Source organism: Montipora foliosa, chromosome 11 (assembly GCF_036669935.1).
Source record: "Montipora foliosa isolate CH-2021 chromosome 11, ASM3666993v2, whole genome shotgun sequence".
In the NCBI taxonomy this organism is placed as follows: domain Eukaryota; kingdom Metazoa; phylum Cnidaria; class Anthozoa; order Scleractinia; family Acroporidae; genus Montipora; species Montipora foliosa.
Genome location: NC_090879.1, coordinates 28,301,958 through 28,317,007, shown reverse-complemented (window position 1 = coordinate 28,317,007; position 15,050 = coordinate 28,301,958). Strand labels below are relative to the sequence as shown.

Genomic DNA, 15,050 nt, shown 5'->3' with positions numbered 1-15,050 from the left:
TGCACCCTGTCCACTCTGCATGTTTGGCTGTTGAGCAGCCGTCTGTTGTTTAAGTCGCATCTGTTGCATTTGTTGTTGAACCTGTGCAACCTGAAAACCACAGAATACCAGTTAGTTCTGCTTGTTTGGGTCCTAAACAGCTGTCTTACAAAACATCCACAAAAGCATAGCTTCTGACGGTGGAGTGGGAACAAGTTAGTAAGAATGATTGAATAATTATTCTGACCGCACAATATAAAGGCCTACATGTATAAATGGTTAAGGGATAGAATAGGATATTTTCAGTGTCTGGCAGGAGATTCTAGACAGTCTATGTATGTCAATCACAGTGGTAACTACCTTTTGCTTACGTTTAGTTTACAATACTGTATATTTGGAAGGATAAGACTTGTTCATTTGTCACCACATCTTTTCCTTTTGTTAAGTGAGTACCCTTTTCCCAGGATCTGGGGCTACTGCACGAGATGAGCAATAAATTTCCACATAATTTTTGGCCACTTCTAAGAAGCCTTTCTTTATTACATGAATCTAGCATGGTACAATTGCATAGTTTTCGTGCTCATGTTACAGCAGAGTGAAAGACATACCTCAGGAACTCATCAAGGGAAGCCTCTATACTGACAGACTCTCCACTAATTCCTTGAGTAACCCTTTCCCAAGTAAATGTATTTTTAGAAACAAATTTTTCCCATCAAAAGTATCATATTTCCATGAAGCTGAGATTGGCCCGGACAATGGTTGGAGTGCTGAATCTCCCAAGGGAGATTGGCTTTTACAACAGTAGGAGTGTTGAATCTCCCAAGGGAGATTGGCTTTTACAATAGTGGGAGTGTTGAATCTCCCAAGGGAGGCATTCTATACATAAATCTACATATGTACTTGGGAAAGGGCTTACTGCAAGTATACATGGGATGAATTCCTGCGCACCCCTAATAAACCTCTTCACATTGAAGTATTGTGTGACTGTACATGCAGTCAGAATATGAAGGTACAGTAATACAAGATGTGTACATTAAAAACTGTTTTTAAAGGCACTGATTCCAATCAAAACTAGTAAACAGATGCTTTACAAGTTTCTATGATGGTATTTAACCCATTGATGCCCAAACCAGCATAAACCGGCCAGACTTAGTATTTTACTCTGTCTAAAGCCAGACGATTTTACTCGTCAATGGGGAACCCCTGGGAGTCAACGGGTTAAAAAATATTTAATACTTTCTCTTACCACCCGGGAGAATATTAGCCCAACCGTGGTGAGATGTGTTACTGAGTCATTGTGATAACCAGATATGGCATTGCGTGCAATGAAAACACCAAACCTGTCGGGGAGTGTTCCGTGGTCTAGTGGTCATTGTGATTACCTCTGCATGAGGAAATGCCGAGTTTGAATCCCTCTTAGGCTGTCTTCTCTGAAAAGCGTCTCTACCAGGCAAAGAAATATTACGCATGCGCAGCCAAATCACGACCCCAAAAGATATATTTTAAAAAAAGAAAAGTCAGAGCCGAATCCTATACTTTTTTCCTGGAACAAAGTAAGAAGTGCGGAGGGACCAGGAGTTACACAGTGTTTCACTGAACAAGGTTTTTCCCCTTACATTTTACTACATGCAGGCTACAAGCACAAAACTTGATATTCTGTAAAAAATTTGGTTTTATCAACGGATTAATTGACCACCGTACAGCTTTTAGAATCTCTGTACGGTGGTCAATTTACATTATCAACTCCGTTGCTAAAACCAAATTTTTGTATACTACTTCCCCACCGACGCAGCACCAGTTTCTTTAGAAACAGGACGGTTACGTTTTTGCAAATGTTGGCCGTGTAGCACTTATATTTCAACAGAATTAACTATTTGAGGGTAATGTGAATTGCTAGGTTTCTACTCATGTAAACCATGTGAGCGTTAGCCCTGTCCTTGTGTGGGCCCAATTCCCAAGTAGCAGGGCTAACAACATTTATTGATTTATACCAACAGGAAACAAGAAAGTAATACATTGATTTTTGAAACTGAAAAATAAGGTACTAGCTGCCTATAACCATAAGGGCTAAGAAAATTACGCAGCTAACACTCACATGGTTTACATGGGTAGAAATCTAGCACTTTACATTACCCTCCAATAGTTAAATTCTGTGTTATAGAGAGTTTGGAAGAGGTTCCACTGTAATCCTGGCATTAACAAGAGCTTGCAATCTAACCTGCTGTTGCTGTTGTTGCTGTCGCTGTTGCATGAACCCTTGCTGGAGGGGATTTCCCACACCCTGCGTCATTCCCATGGGGATGCCCTGAGCAGGCATTCCCCTTATATTGTTGAACAATGAAGGAGGAGTATTAGGGTGTGGTTGCTGCTGTGGGGTGATGTACATTCCGCCAGGGACTCCATACATTTGAGGCTGATTGCTTTGGCTTTTGGGGGCATACAATGCCATAATGCTGTCTGTTCATTAAAAAAGCAAAGATATCATTTAATTTATATTGCCGTAATTTTGTTTAAGGACGGTGCCTACTAATTAAAGATATTTTTGCCCTGGTGTGTGATTATGCAGGAAATGTAGATCTTAACAAGTGTTATTGAAATCCAAAAAGAAAATTGGGGGTAACCACGCATTTTTCAAAGATCAAAGTTTAGCGGGTGACTATTATTTGCCAAAAGGTTGGTTGCCTGAAGAAAAAACAATGGAAAACCCAGCCCAAAAATAGAAAACAAATTACACAAGATCATCGGTTTTCTATTCAGTGTCAATGTCCGATAATGGCCTGAAGTTAACAATAACAATTAATTTTCAGCAGTTGAGCATTTTCCCATGTTTTGAATATCTGTGGCTTTTGCAAAAGATGGTCAGATAGGAAAATTCAAGAGACAATGTCACAAACAAGTCACTGTCCAATGAGATCAATGATTCCATTTGGATGATGCTAAAACTTGAACCCAGACTTCCAAAAAAAAAAAAAAAAAGAAAAAAGGCACACACTTAAAACTATGGCATACTCAAGCTGTGTGATGGAATCTAAACATGGGGCGCCTTATTTGCGAGTGTGGGCACCCAAATTTCTGCACAAGTAGCCCACTTTCTTGTAAATTTGATCCCAGCTGGAATTAATTAATTCTGGGCTCTTGAAAAAATGACTTGGGCTTCTAACTTTTAATGTTGGAAGCCCAAAGGGCTCCCGGAAAATTTTCTTAGGCAGCTCAGCCTTGGAAATTCTTAAATTCCATGACTTTCCAGGTTTTCCATTAGCAACCAAGCATTTATCAGCCAGGGCAACCAAGCACTGAGAGAGGTGCACTAGAATCGTCAGTCCTGGATTCAAATTCTGTTCAAGAAGGGATTTTTTTCAGGCTTCCACTAAAGCTGCTTAAGTTTATTGCAACTGTGATTATTCTTGCCTAAAATAATTACCACTGCAGCTTAAATTAGTTGTCTTTCCTTTTTCATATAATAATTATTATTTTACAATCAAGCTACGTTACAGGGGCTATGTCACGCAATTTTAGGCAATTTTAGCACTGATCAAATGGTCATAGAATTAGCTAAATTATCTGTTCACAACTATGGAAGAACTCTTACAAAACACAGGGAAGCCAAGAAGGGACATGGATGGACAAAACTGGAGAGGATTAAAATGGAGTGAATTTGGGTAAATTTGAAAAACGTTGGCCCACCTTTTTTCAAATTTGTATTGGAAAATCATTCTCAGTTGTTATGTGGCCGTGATTTTGCAAATGAAAGACCCTTGCTCTGCCAATTTGACGTTTAGAGCTCATAATTAACATTTAATTAAACAAAATTACCTAAAATAGTGTGACCTAGCCCCTTTAAGTAACAGTGGATAGTCAGGGGAAAAAAAAGGAAAATTCTGATGTGATATTGAAAGGCAAAATTTTTAATTATCAACAATAAACAGGACAACTCTATTACAATAATAATAATTGTTTTCTAGCTAAGCCAGTCTGCCACCTCTTCCTCTGACAGGTAAATTTGGCAAGTATTGCTTAAAATCTTACGTAACTTTGAAACATTCCATTTGTTTTCAACATCAATGATGTTCGCCAAAAACTCTATTTGGCTTGAGAATTGCTGTTTCGCTAATTTTCATTTTTAATCAATCAAAACAGCTGTTGCCTACCAACCTTTAGTGGACTTATTAGATGTCAAATCATCTTTGAGAAGGGAATCTTCACTTGATTCTGAAGGCACTGCTGAATTCAGCTGTTTGAAGAAGGGACGTGTAATACATTTTAAAATAATCATAAAAATTAATTAATTATTATAACAATAATATTCTTTTTTTACATAACTATAATTAAATAATTGTACCTTCATCTACTATAGTTGTCTAGATGCTAAAACTTTTTTTCTGGTCCCAGTTGTTGAAAATGTGGATATCATTAACCAAAACATGATTTTGCAGGGTTTCCCACTTCCCAAGGCTAAAAAGAGATCATTTTTATCAGAGATCATTTTTCAAGCTTTTAACAACTGAGGTTTGATTAGCAACACTTTGTATCATATTACAGGAGCCCACTTAGAGATGAGTATTTTCCAATCTTTTTTTCCCCTTCTTACAATTAATGCAAGTGACCAGTGCCTTGAGGGCTATAGATAACAATAATAATAATAATAATAATAATAATAATAATAATAATAATAATAATATGCATGTTGGGGCAGGTGGGGGAATGCCAGCCATAGAACCATATTACAGTCTAAGGAATGGACAATCACCATTAGGGACCCCTAGAGTTCCCCATTATACTCCCACCTTCCACTGAGCTTCACCCAGTTGTTACCATGAAACCAGAAAAATGCTTCATGCAGTGTCAAATTTTAAACAGGCTGGTGGCACATACTTGCTGTGGTTGACTAAACCCAGTGTCAATGACTGTGTTCTGTTGGAATGCGCCAAAACCAATCAGCTAAAACAAAATGTGAATAAAAATAACAATGAAATGTGAAATATGAACGCCACATTCTCTGAGACAAGGTGTGCGGTAACAAAGTGCCACAAAACAACAAAGTAAAAAAATTCAAAATGTGATATCAATGAAAGCAAAATGATGATAAGAAAGGATGTCATTTTGAAAGTACATGTATGTCTTTGTATTCAGCATGAATATACAGTGTAAATTGTTGTTGCCTACTTAAAGGCCCACCTTCAGCCGACAAGCTTTTCAACCGTTTGTTTTTGCTATGGAAATTCTCACTGCTTATCATAGCGATCTAATTGGATGAATCTCAGCTTCGGGCAGTTGCCGGTTGAAGGTGCGCCTTTAAACTTAGATACGACCTGCCTGTAATTCATTTTGACAGAACTGATGTCTGTTTGAACACACTTGAAACAGGAAAGTAAGAGTGAGAGTTTCTTAATGTACTTTAGAATCACACCTCATTGACCCCTGAACTTGTCTTAGGTGGTTGAGAGGAAGGGGTGACTTGCGCCAGGGAATTCAGCAAATCTGTTGATGGGGTTGGTGCCGGGTTATCCAGTGAAAATAAATCTACCAGGGCAGCAGCGGGTTTGGCAGGTTCTGGAGCCTTGACTGGGGCAGACGTAGGAGTGGGACGAGGCTGGGCAATGGTCTGAGGGGCAGAATAAAGTGGTGCTGAAACCTGAAGGAAAAAAGAAGAAAAATAATCTGCTGACACAAAACGAGTGAACAAGCTTTCTTTGGGGAAGGATTAGTGGTGCTGTAGCTTGAGTATGATAAATCTTTTTCACTGGGCCAACAGAGATAACAAGCTGCGTTTCTAAAAACCACCTCATGGCAAATGTCTGGCACACTCTCGAACAGAAAGCCTTACTTCAACATGATCAGACTACATGGGGACAAAGTATTTTCACTAAGCACAGATGGAGCTATGAACTTCTTCTTATCATCTGCTATTAGCTTTCAAAGTCATTCATGGCCTCGCGCCTAGTTACATCAGCAATCTTTTATCTATTAAATGCAAGCCCTCGTATAATCTTAGATCCAACTCAGGCATTCTGTTGAAGCCACCAAGTGGGAAGATGCTTGTAACCTTGGGTGGGCGCGCATTCCAGGCAGCAGCACCGTATTTGTGGAATGAGCTCCCATTACAATTACCTACTATTCAATCTGTAGATGTTTTCAAGAAGTCAATTAAGTCATTCCTTTTTAAACAATTTTTCCTTGATTAGCAGTTAAATATATGAATGTTATATTGCCATTTAGACTTGTGATCATCTTTTTAATTGTATTACTTTTAAGTTTTTAACTTATCATAAATATCCTAATTATTTTATTTGCTGATTTTATAGATCTTATTATGTAAAGCGCTATTGATCTTGTAATTGTAAATAGCGCTATATAAGCAATAATTTATTATTATTATTATTATTATTATTATTATAAATCCTCTAATAAGCCTCCCCCCTTTTCAGAGGAAGAAAGTTAAGTCAAGACCCCCCTCCCCCCTTATTCTTCATCACCAAATCAATAAAATGAGAGCCTTTAAAGGGAACCTGTCATACTCTTTTCAGTAACATCCTGGGAAACCAAAGGAGTCACACATTGCCATTAACAGTAGCCATAAAATAATGACAAAACTTCCTCTTAAGGATGGTGCCTAATAATTCAAAGATATTTTGCCTCCGACTTATGAAGGAAATCCAATTATTGAAATCCAACAAGAAAATTGGGGGTAACCACCCATTTTCCAAAGATAATTCATGAATAATATTTGTAAAAAGCTTTAAAATACAAAGCAATGTATGGCATTCTTTCTGAAATTGAAGCTGAGTCATCTATCAAAAATGCATGGTTACCCCCAATTTTCTTTATGGTAAACATTAATTTGAGTAAGCATCACCCATAGGAAACCCAAGTATCTCAAGATGCGCAGAATGTGTGCGCAATAACAATAGTAGTCACCGTCCTTAAGGTGGCTCAAAACAGTTTTAACATTTCGAAGACACTCTCTTTAGCACCAATAATTATTTCCAAACAAGATATGGTCATTATTGGGATGTAATAAGTTACCTTGGCAATGGGAAAGCCCAGCAAAAACACCCTATATTTTGGATTTAGTTGTTCACATCTCAAAAACGAACTCAGTGACTCCCCACCCTTTTTTTTTGTTGGTGAAAAGTGATCAGAAAGCCAACGTGCCCGCATTACTGGGCCTTTACTCTATTAAGATTTAATACTTGCAACCATTTTACCCATTTCACTCCTAGGAGTGACACTTAAAGATTATTTTTATTCTGCCTAATGCCATCTGGACGATTTTACTCGTCAACGGGGCCAGATCAGGAGTCAATGGGTCAAAAGTGATGTGGATACAACTTGAACGAAATCGAAGGTACTAAAGGTTTTTTACCACAGTGACCCTTGTGATCATTGCTTTCTGAAGTAATTCTGAAAACCAAAGCAATAGCTGCATCAGGAAGTTCAACCCTAAGATTTTGCCAACATATATTGTACAAACAATGCTACACTTAAAATATTCATGAGCTTAATAAACACTTGTCCCCACAAATCCTCCATAGGTATCTGCTTGGACAAGTACGGTATGTTTCATAACTTACCCTCTTCTCTGCTTCAGTTTTAAGTGGAGTAATGGTGATGTCATCATCCCTCTTCTCTTTCCTTTTCTTTGGCTTTAAAGAAAACAGAACAATAGGGCACGTCAGGTACAATAATAATTTCTTCAGCTCAAGACTTTTACACTTAATCATCAACATTTTCATTTCGTCATTGTCATCATTATCACCCTCATTATCATTATGTACAGTAATGTCAACTGGTAGAAATACTAAGAGGATTAATAAAATATGTGAATACTGCTAAAGTTAGCAGCCGACGTTTTGTAGTCATTGTGACACCATTCTCAAGGCAACGTGAATAACCTAAGGCGAAGATTTGGTTCTATACTTTTAAAAGTCTACAAATTAGCATAATAAAAAAGTCTCACAAGTTCTTTACGTTAATACCTTTGCACGAATCGAGTCGGTTTGCGCATTTAAGGATGGTTTCAGTTTTCATGTAAAAAGAATCTCCTTAATCAGGCAATCAAATTTGTTCAAGCATTTACCAAGCATGTGAAATTGTTTACAAATTGATGGAGATTTTTGTTTGTGTCCATCAACGTGTTTGTGGAGGTGGCCGCAATTGTAATCAACATATCCTGCATCACACAGGTTACATTGAAATTTGTACACTAGGCACTGTTGGCTGGCTTGACTTCTTGAACTTTAAGATCTTTGTTGAGTTTTACGTTGGTGAACAAGGGCTAAATTGAGGTCTTTTTGAGCTAAGGTCTGTGAGACGTTTCTTCAACACATTAGCAGAGGCCTCATCTTTAAATGGTATGAGAACTTGGAAGGTAGGTGTAGTCATTTCAGTTGATAGAGTGTGTTGTTGGTCTGATACCTTGGAATCTATCAATTGCTTGACAGCCAATTCATCCTGTGTTCACCAGCGTTAAACTCAACAAAGATCTTCAAGTTCGAGAAGACAAGCCAGCCACCGTTTAACCAACAATGCAGAGTGTACAAGTTTCAATGTAACCTGCGTGTTGCAGGATATGTTGCTTACACTTGCAGGCACCTTTAAGAACGGGCTGATGGACACAAGCAAAAATCTTCGTCCATTTGTAAACATTATTTGAATGAACATAACTCAAGAGTGCCTACATGTCTTTTCATGTGCTTGCAAAATGCTCGAACAAATTTGATTGCCAAATTAAAGAGATGCTTTTTATAAGAAAACTGAAACCATCCTTAAACATGCAAACTGACTCACACAAAGGTATTCACTTAAAGACCTTGTAAGCCTTTGTTATTATGCTAATTTGTCGAGACTTAAAAGTATAGAAACCAAATCTTCACATTAGGTTATTCACTCTGCCTTGAGAATGTTGTCCCGATGACTCAGAGACGTTGGCTACTAACTTTAATCGTTCGCTTGTTTATGACTTAAAAAGTCGCTATTGATTACGAATAAAATATGTACTTATATATTTGTCACCATAAGAATTACTTTTTTCCTTACTATTTGCCCAACAGAATCATATACCACAAGTTCTATGAATAAGAAATGGACTGAGTCTAGTATCGCATTTTCAGGATTACTCATTTGTGACGACTGTTTGAATGGATGAGGGCCTGTGGTTTCACATGAAATGTCATCTAAATAAAATACATTGCAAGGATAGCATTACATTTAATTCATTCATTGCCACTAGTTTTTATTGTGGGAAATATAAAAGGAACTAAATATTTCTCAACTAACCTTTTCTGATTTAATTTCTTTTGGAGCAGAATTCTTTGTCGCATTGGTGGGAGGCAAGCCATCTTTCTTAAGGTATTTTTTACGCTCATATTTGTTCCTGATAAATGTTTCAGTGGCTCTGTTGGTCAAAAAAAAATTGGCAAAGAGAAAAAGAACACCACAAAGCAAAAAAAGGTCATCTCAATCTATTTAATAATAAACAATATCTCACCAAACTTGAAAGAAATAAACTGACAAACAATACAAATATTAAACAAAGCACATTGTTGAGTTAAAGATGAATGGTATCACCCAACTAATGGCGATTCATTAGTCTCTTAAACAAGGATGGGAACTTACTTTAAACCAGCAGGTTAAAAAAAAATATGGAGAGAGGAGTTTGGAAGAAAGTCTGCTTTGTTTTGTAGGTTACCCAAGTTAACTATGAAACAAATTTCACAGTTTTGCTGCCATACAAAAAACCTTCAAAAAATAATAATTATTATTATTATTGTATCACTCTTCAGTGCAATGTTAGTGTGGTCTCCACTGTAAAGTTCAGAATACACAATAGAGCCATTTATGCGGGAGAAAGTAAGACGCGTCTTAAATAGGATGCGAACTGTACCATTTATACGCTCACATCCCACATAACACGCGAACATCTCATATAAATGGTTTGCGTCTTCTCTGGTTATTTATCACTATCAATCTAGCACGCCCTCGAAGAATAACTGTTAATTCACAGTTACCACCATTGTACTTTTCATCCGCAAGGATGCGAATTGAAAACCCTTTCAATTCAGTTGAATTAAAACAAAAAATAAGTGACACCAGCACCTGTCACGCAGTTATCAAGTTGTTCCACGATTGCCAGTTCCCGGTAAAGCATGAGGAACTCTTTCTCCTCCACCAAGGTCCAAATGTTTCTCTGTTATGTTGGTGCTTTTGAGCCTGACTGGGAAGCCATTTTGTTTGCCTGGGTGACTCGTCAACAAAATAACGATGTTATTGTTGGCTTAAGTTATCGTCATCACGCACGTGACAGGAGGCATGCGCACTTGTAGTGCACGTCTCATTTAGGAAGCGAAACCATTTATACGAGGAAGTTCACATCTTATTTAGGACGCGGACAAAATAAGAACAGTCGAAAATTCTGTTCCAAGATAAGACACGTCTTATGTAAGTCATGTCTAAAATAAGATGCGAGCGCTTGTTTTGTACCATTTATACCAGCAGTTCACGTCTTACATAAGACGCGTTTTATTTTCTCCCATATAAATGGCCCTAATGTTTTCATTCAATCTAGATAATTTCATTTAATGAAAATCCTAGTTGTATGTCACTTTTAAAATCAGTTTGTTACCAGTGACTAATTGTTTGATCAGGTCTGGGTCCAAAGTACACCTCTCCACAGTATTACCCCAAACACAGACTGTAAGACAACACTTGATGACACCAAGGGTTTGGGAAACTGATACAGGACACGTACAGCACACTCTTCAAAGTAAAATAATGTTTTTTAAATGATGCATTACTCACATTTATCCCCGGAAAGAGATTTTATATGATTCCTAGCAGTCTAATACTACAGGAAATGGAAATATTAAAACTAAACATTCCTGCGTTTCTCTCACTTTAGGATATACTAAAGTGTATATCGTATGGCTCCGCCAAGGTCACGCCTACAGATTTTTTAATTTTAAGCAAATCTGAGAGCCTGCAAGATTAATTCCCACAGCATGAAACTGGTTGTTTGTACCACACGTTTTACTGTTTCTTGGACAAAATGATCGAAATTGTTAGTCCACGACGAAGACATTTATCCGGATAAACCTGTTCGGTCTAATAATTTATCGTAAGATAACGGCACGCCAGCAAAATGGAATGCACATCACACCACATTGAATCACGTAAACTGACTGCCGGCCGGGAAGATCTCGGAGGATACACTGAAAGTTATCAACATTTAAAGCTTAAGTTTGATTAAAGTATTCACAAAGTAAAACCTAGTTCCTTTTTCTTGGATATCATATGAAGATTTCTAAGAATCACGCGTTTATGACAAAAATGGCCGGCGAATCGTAAATAGTAAAGCACAAAAATCATACCCCATTAACCGGACGTTCTCTCAAAATGTTTTAACGAAGCACACAAAGCAATGGGCTAGCGCACAATGACAAACATGAGCATTAAATAATACTAAAAAGCAAAAATGACGATAAAATATCCAACCCAGTGAGCGATAAATTCGAATGGTACGAGTCCGTTTGAGGACGTCGAAAATCACTTGGCAGATAACATTCCCAAAACTCGGCAGCTCGTTTGTTTCCCCATTGCTGAATGCTCTGAATAAGAAACGACAAAAGAACGAAGAGACAGTAAACCAAAACCGAATTTAAAGAGGTAAATAGTCTCGTATAAGGCCAGTTTCATACTTACATCCATTTGTTCAGGAGTCCACGAATCGAGGTTTACAGATTTTACTCTCGAAATGTGGACACCTAAATTTCGATGAATCCCGGCACAACGGATGCAGAGAAACACTCCTAGATTCCATGATGCCCAACGAGGCCCTAGGATAAAGAAAATTCGCTCTCATTTACCAACCAGGAAGTATAACACTCACACGACTTGACGGCAAACACTTACGAAGACATTAATTGTTGATGGAACATTCCGTGTAAAACTTACCTTTTGCGCCGCAATCAGCGCAATATCTATTCTCTTCTTCTTTGAGCAACTCCGACAAAATCGTCTGATTTGAGATCTGTTTTTCTTTTCCTTTGTCCTTCTGTGCTCTTGAAGTCATAATCGCGGACAATTTGGGCAAATAACGCCAAAAAAAAAAACCTCAAGAGCCTTTTACAGCTACCAAACGACACAGAACCGGTGGATATGTGAGCCCGCGAACGCAGAGCGGCGTTGTCGTCCGTCCTTTTTACGTAATAGTAGACGTCACCAGCCACGGTAACAACTCGAGCCGGTTCCTTGTTTGAAATAGACACTTCCGTTTAATTAAATTATACTTTTAGATAGAAAGATAGATAGATAAATAGATGACCTTTATTTAAACACGATGAAAATTAAAGCTACAAGCTTGTGGGGTCGTGTATAAGTAATATTACTAAAAACTGGATCATTGGATAATGGAATTCGAGAGTTTTGATTGGCTAAGCCATCATGGGTTATGAGCCTTTATACCATGATCTACAAACACGGCAAGCATATGCGTGATTTTTTGGGCATTTTTATTTTTGTTGTAGTCTAGTTTTTTTTATATTTTGGGAGCGTTTTTAATAAAACAATTATTCCACTCGCGCTTGTTGGATATGAGATGATTATAGCCAACTCGGCGCTACGCGCCTCGTTGGCTATCTATCATCTCATATCCAACTCTTGCTCATGGAATAATTGTTAAATATCACCACAGTATAAAGAATTATCATTTAATAAGCTTAATTCTATGAGGAAAAAAAATTACTTTCTTTAACCGATTTGATTATGACACTTCGCTGATGGAGACTCCGTAAAAGTATAGTCTGGTTTTGTACAAAAAAAGTGAAAAATGGTGTACGCATTTTCGCCTATTCTTATCATCGTAATGTGAATAGTTTCGTTTATTTTAAGATATTTAGAATATCCCAGTTATGGACGTTTGCGAGCTGTAACGAAAGGAGTTTCTATAGGGCTTCCCATCCGTAACTTCTCGAGTAAGGTTCGTAACTGATTTGATCTTAGTTCTTTCATACATTTATAACCGGAAATCAAAATTTTTGCCAGGAAGGATTCACTGCATCCTTCCAGCGACTCCTTGTCTTTCCAGAGCATCTTTTGAAGGAAGTTTAAAAGATTTAGGGTTGGAAATTTCCCAATGTAGCAATATCTTTCCAAAAAATTGGATTTATCAACGGATTAATTACCATTAATTTGTTTGTAATAGCTGCCGGCGAATGAAGAACGGGTAAGCGTTAAAAGTACAATTGTAGTTCGGCAAGGCGGAGTAGCGTTTCCGAGCATAGTTCTTTTACAGTGCGTTCATCGAAAAAGTGTTTAAGTGCTCGAAGGCCTTCGCTATTGCGAATGACTGCGTATCTCTAGAGATGTAATGTCCATCATCCCGCCTAACAATTTAATCGACAGTCAGCACTACAAACGTCACAAAAAGATAAGAATGACAGAATTCCATTCACCCTCACTTTCCATCCTCATAATCACGCAGTCAAAAGTATCATTCTTAATAACTATAAATTACTCCAAAATGATCCCGAGACTGGCAGAATCTTTTCGCAACCTCCACTTATTTCATTCAAACGCGACAAAAACGAAGGCAACATTTTAGTTCGAAGCGCGCTCAAAACTATTGAGCAATCCGGCACTTTCAAATGCGCGAGCTCACGGTGGAAAACTTGTCCTCTTAGCACTAGCAAAATATCGGGATCTAAGGGACCGACCATTTAACTGTTGAGGGGGGTGGGGGGGGGGGGGGTGTGGGTGATTTTGAAAAAAAATTTCCTGCAAGCGCTTGTTGGAACAAAAAAATTGCATGCAGCACAAATGAAATAGAAAAAAAATTCTTGCATTGCTGCAAGCAAGAAAAAAAATGTTGCAAAGCTATTTCGTCATTCCTGGGGGGCTTTACAAAATCCCAGCAAAACTGCAACCATTCCGGATGATCTGCAAGCCAACGAGCCATCCACTTTGGTTAGCCTATTAAAATAACACATTGATTGGCCTAAATAGCACTCTGATTAGCCTAAACGTCACACCGGTTGGCCTACAGTTAGCTTAGGTAGCTTGCGGTTTGCCCTTATAATAGTGTAAGGGATTTCTTGCTTGCTCGGTTCACATGGCACCAAGTCATAGGAGTCATGCAAGCCATTACGGTTTGCCTAAATTACATATTGGCTAGCATAGTTAGCACTGCAGTTAGCCTACAGTTCCTTAGGCGGCTTGCGGTTATTGGGATCAGGGATTTCTGGCTTGCTGGCTCACACTGTATCCACACTCGTTAGCTTATCACAAGCAGTAATGGAGGTAAATTTTTCTATTTGAAGAATCAAGTTTTATTAGACAAAGAAAAATAATTTGTTCATTTTTAACCTTTTCAAATGAAGCATTTTCATGTAATCATTTTCTATTGAAAATATAAGGTTTTTGCAATGTCTTATATAATATAAGACAACATATAACAAATTAGACCATGATCAACTAACTTTAATTCTGCTTTCACATTTGTTTTGGAGATTTCAGTCCACTTTTAAATTGCAACTAATGATTCTAGCAGTAATTACCATGCTATGATCATTTCTGAACTACTTTTTGCTATTTTTAGCTATTTTTTTAAATTAAGAAGCTAAACATTTTCAAAGCTACCTGTGGAGCATCACTTTATAACATGAGAATATTGTTATTAGGTAATACTAAATGATTCTAAAGAATGACATTCCGAAAACATGTAGCTATACAAGAATGATTTTGTATAGCTTACAACATTTTAAGGCTTTGCAGCTCCATATTAGAACTATTACTGCAATAACCACAATGTAAATGTAAACACGACACTTTTTTGAGGAAAAAAAATCCTGCAGAGAAATGAGGAGAGAAAAATATATCCTGCAGAGCATTTAGGAGGGGAAAAAATATCCTGCCCACCAAGGTTGCTAGAAAAAAAAACTTGTTGACCAGAAATCACCCACCCCGCCTCCCTCAAGAGTTAAATGGTCGGCCCCTAAGCGATCTGTTAAGATCACCGATCGTTTCACATTTACCTCTGCAAATGTCACTTATTGAATAACCTGTACGTTATGCAATAA

The 15,050-nt window shown here is 37.7% G+C and overlaps 1 protein-coding gene across 1 annotated transcript in view; it reads right to left on the bottom strand.

Annotated features, from left to right (window-relative positions):
• Positions 1-12,133, bottom strand: part of LOC137975146 (stromal membrane-associated protein 1-like) — a 14,137-nt gene extending 2,004 nt beyond the window's left edge. Inside the window, exons 1-10 of the mRNA XM_068822224.1 lie at positions 11,929-12,133; positions 11,677-11,810; positions 11,497-11,582; positions 9,256-9,373; positions 7,551-7,622; positions 5,387-5,611; positions 4,852-4,917; positions 4,132-4,210; positions 2,198-2,436; positions 1-90 (exon numbers count right to left, since the gene is read on the bottom strand). The exon at positions 1-90 is cut by the window's left edge and continues 2,004 nt beyond it. Coding sequence (XP_068678325.1) covers positions 1-90; positions 2,198-2,436; positions 4,132-4,210; positions 4,852-4,917; positions 5,387-5,611; positions 7,551-7,622; positions 9,256-9,373; positions 11,497-11,582; positions 11,677-11,810; positions 11,929-12,046 — 1,227 coding nt within the window. The 5' untranslated portion in view covers positions 12,047-12,133. The remainder of the gene's footprint in view (positions 91-2,197; positions 2,437-4,131; positions 4,211-4,851; positions 4,918-5,386; positions 5,612-7,550; positions 7,623-9,255; positions 9,374-11,496; positions 11,583-11,676; positions 11,811-11,928) is intronic.
• Between the last annotated feature and the right edge of the window lie 2,917 nt (positions 12,134-15,050).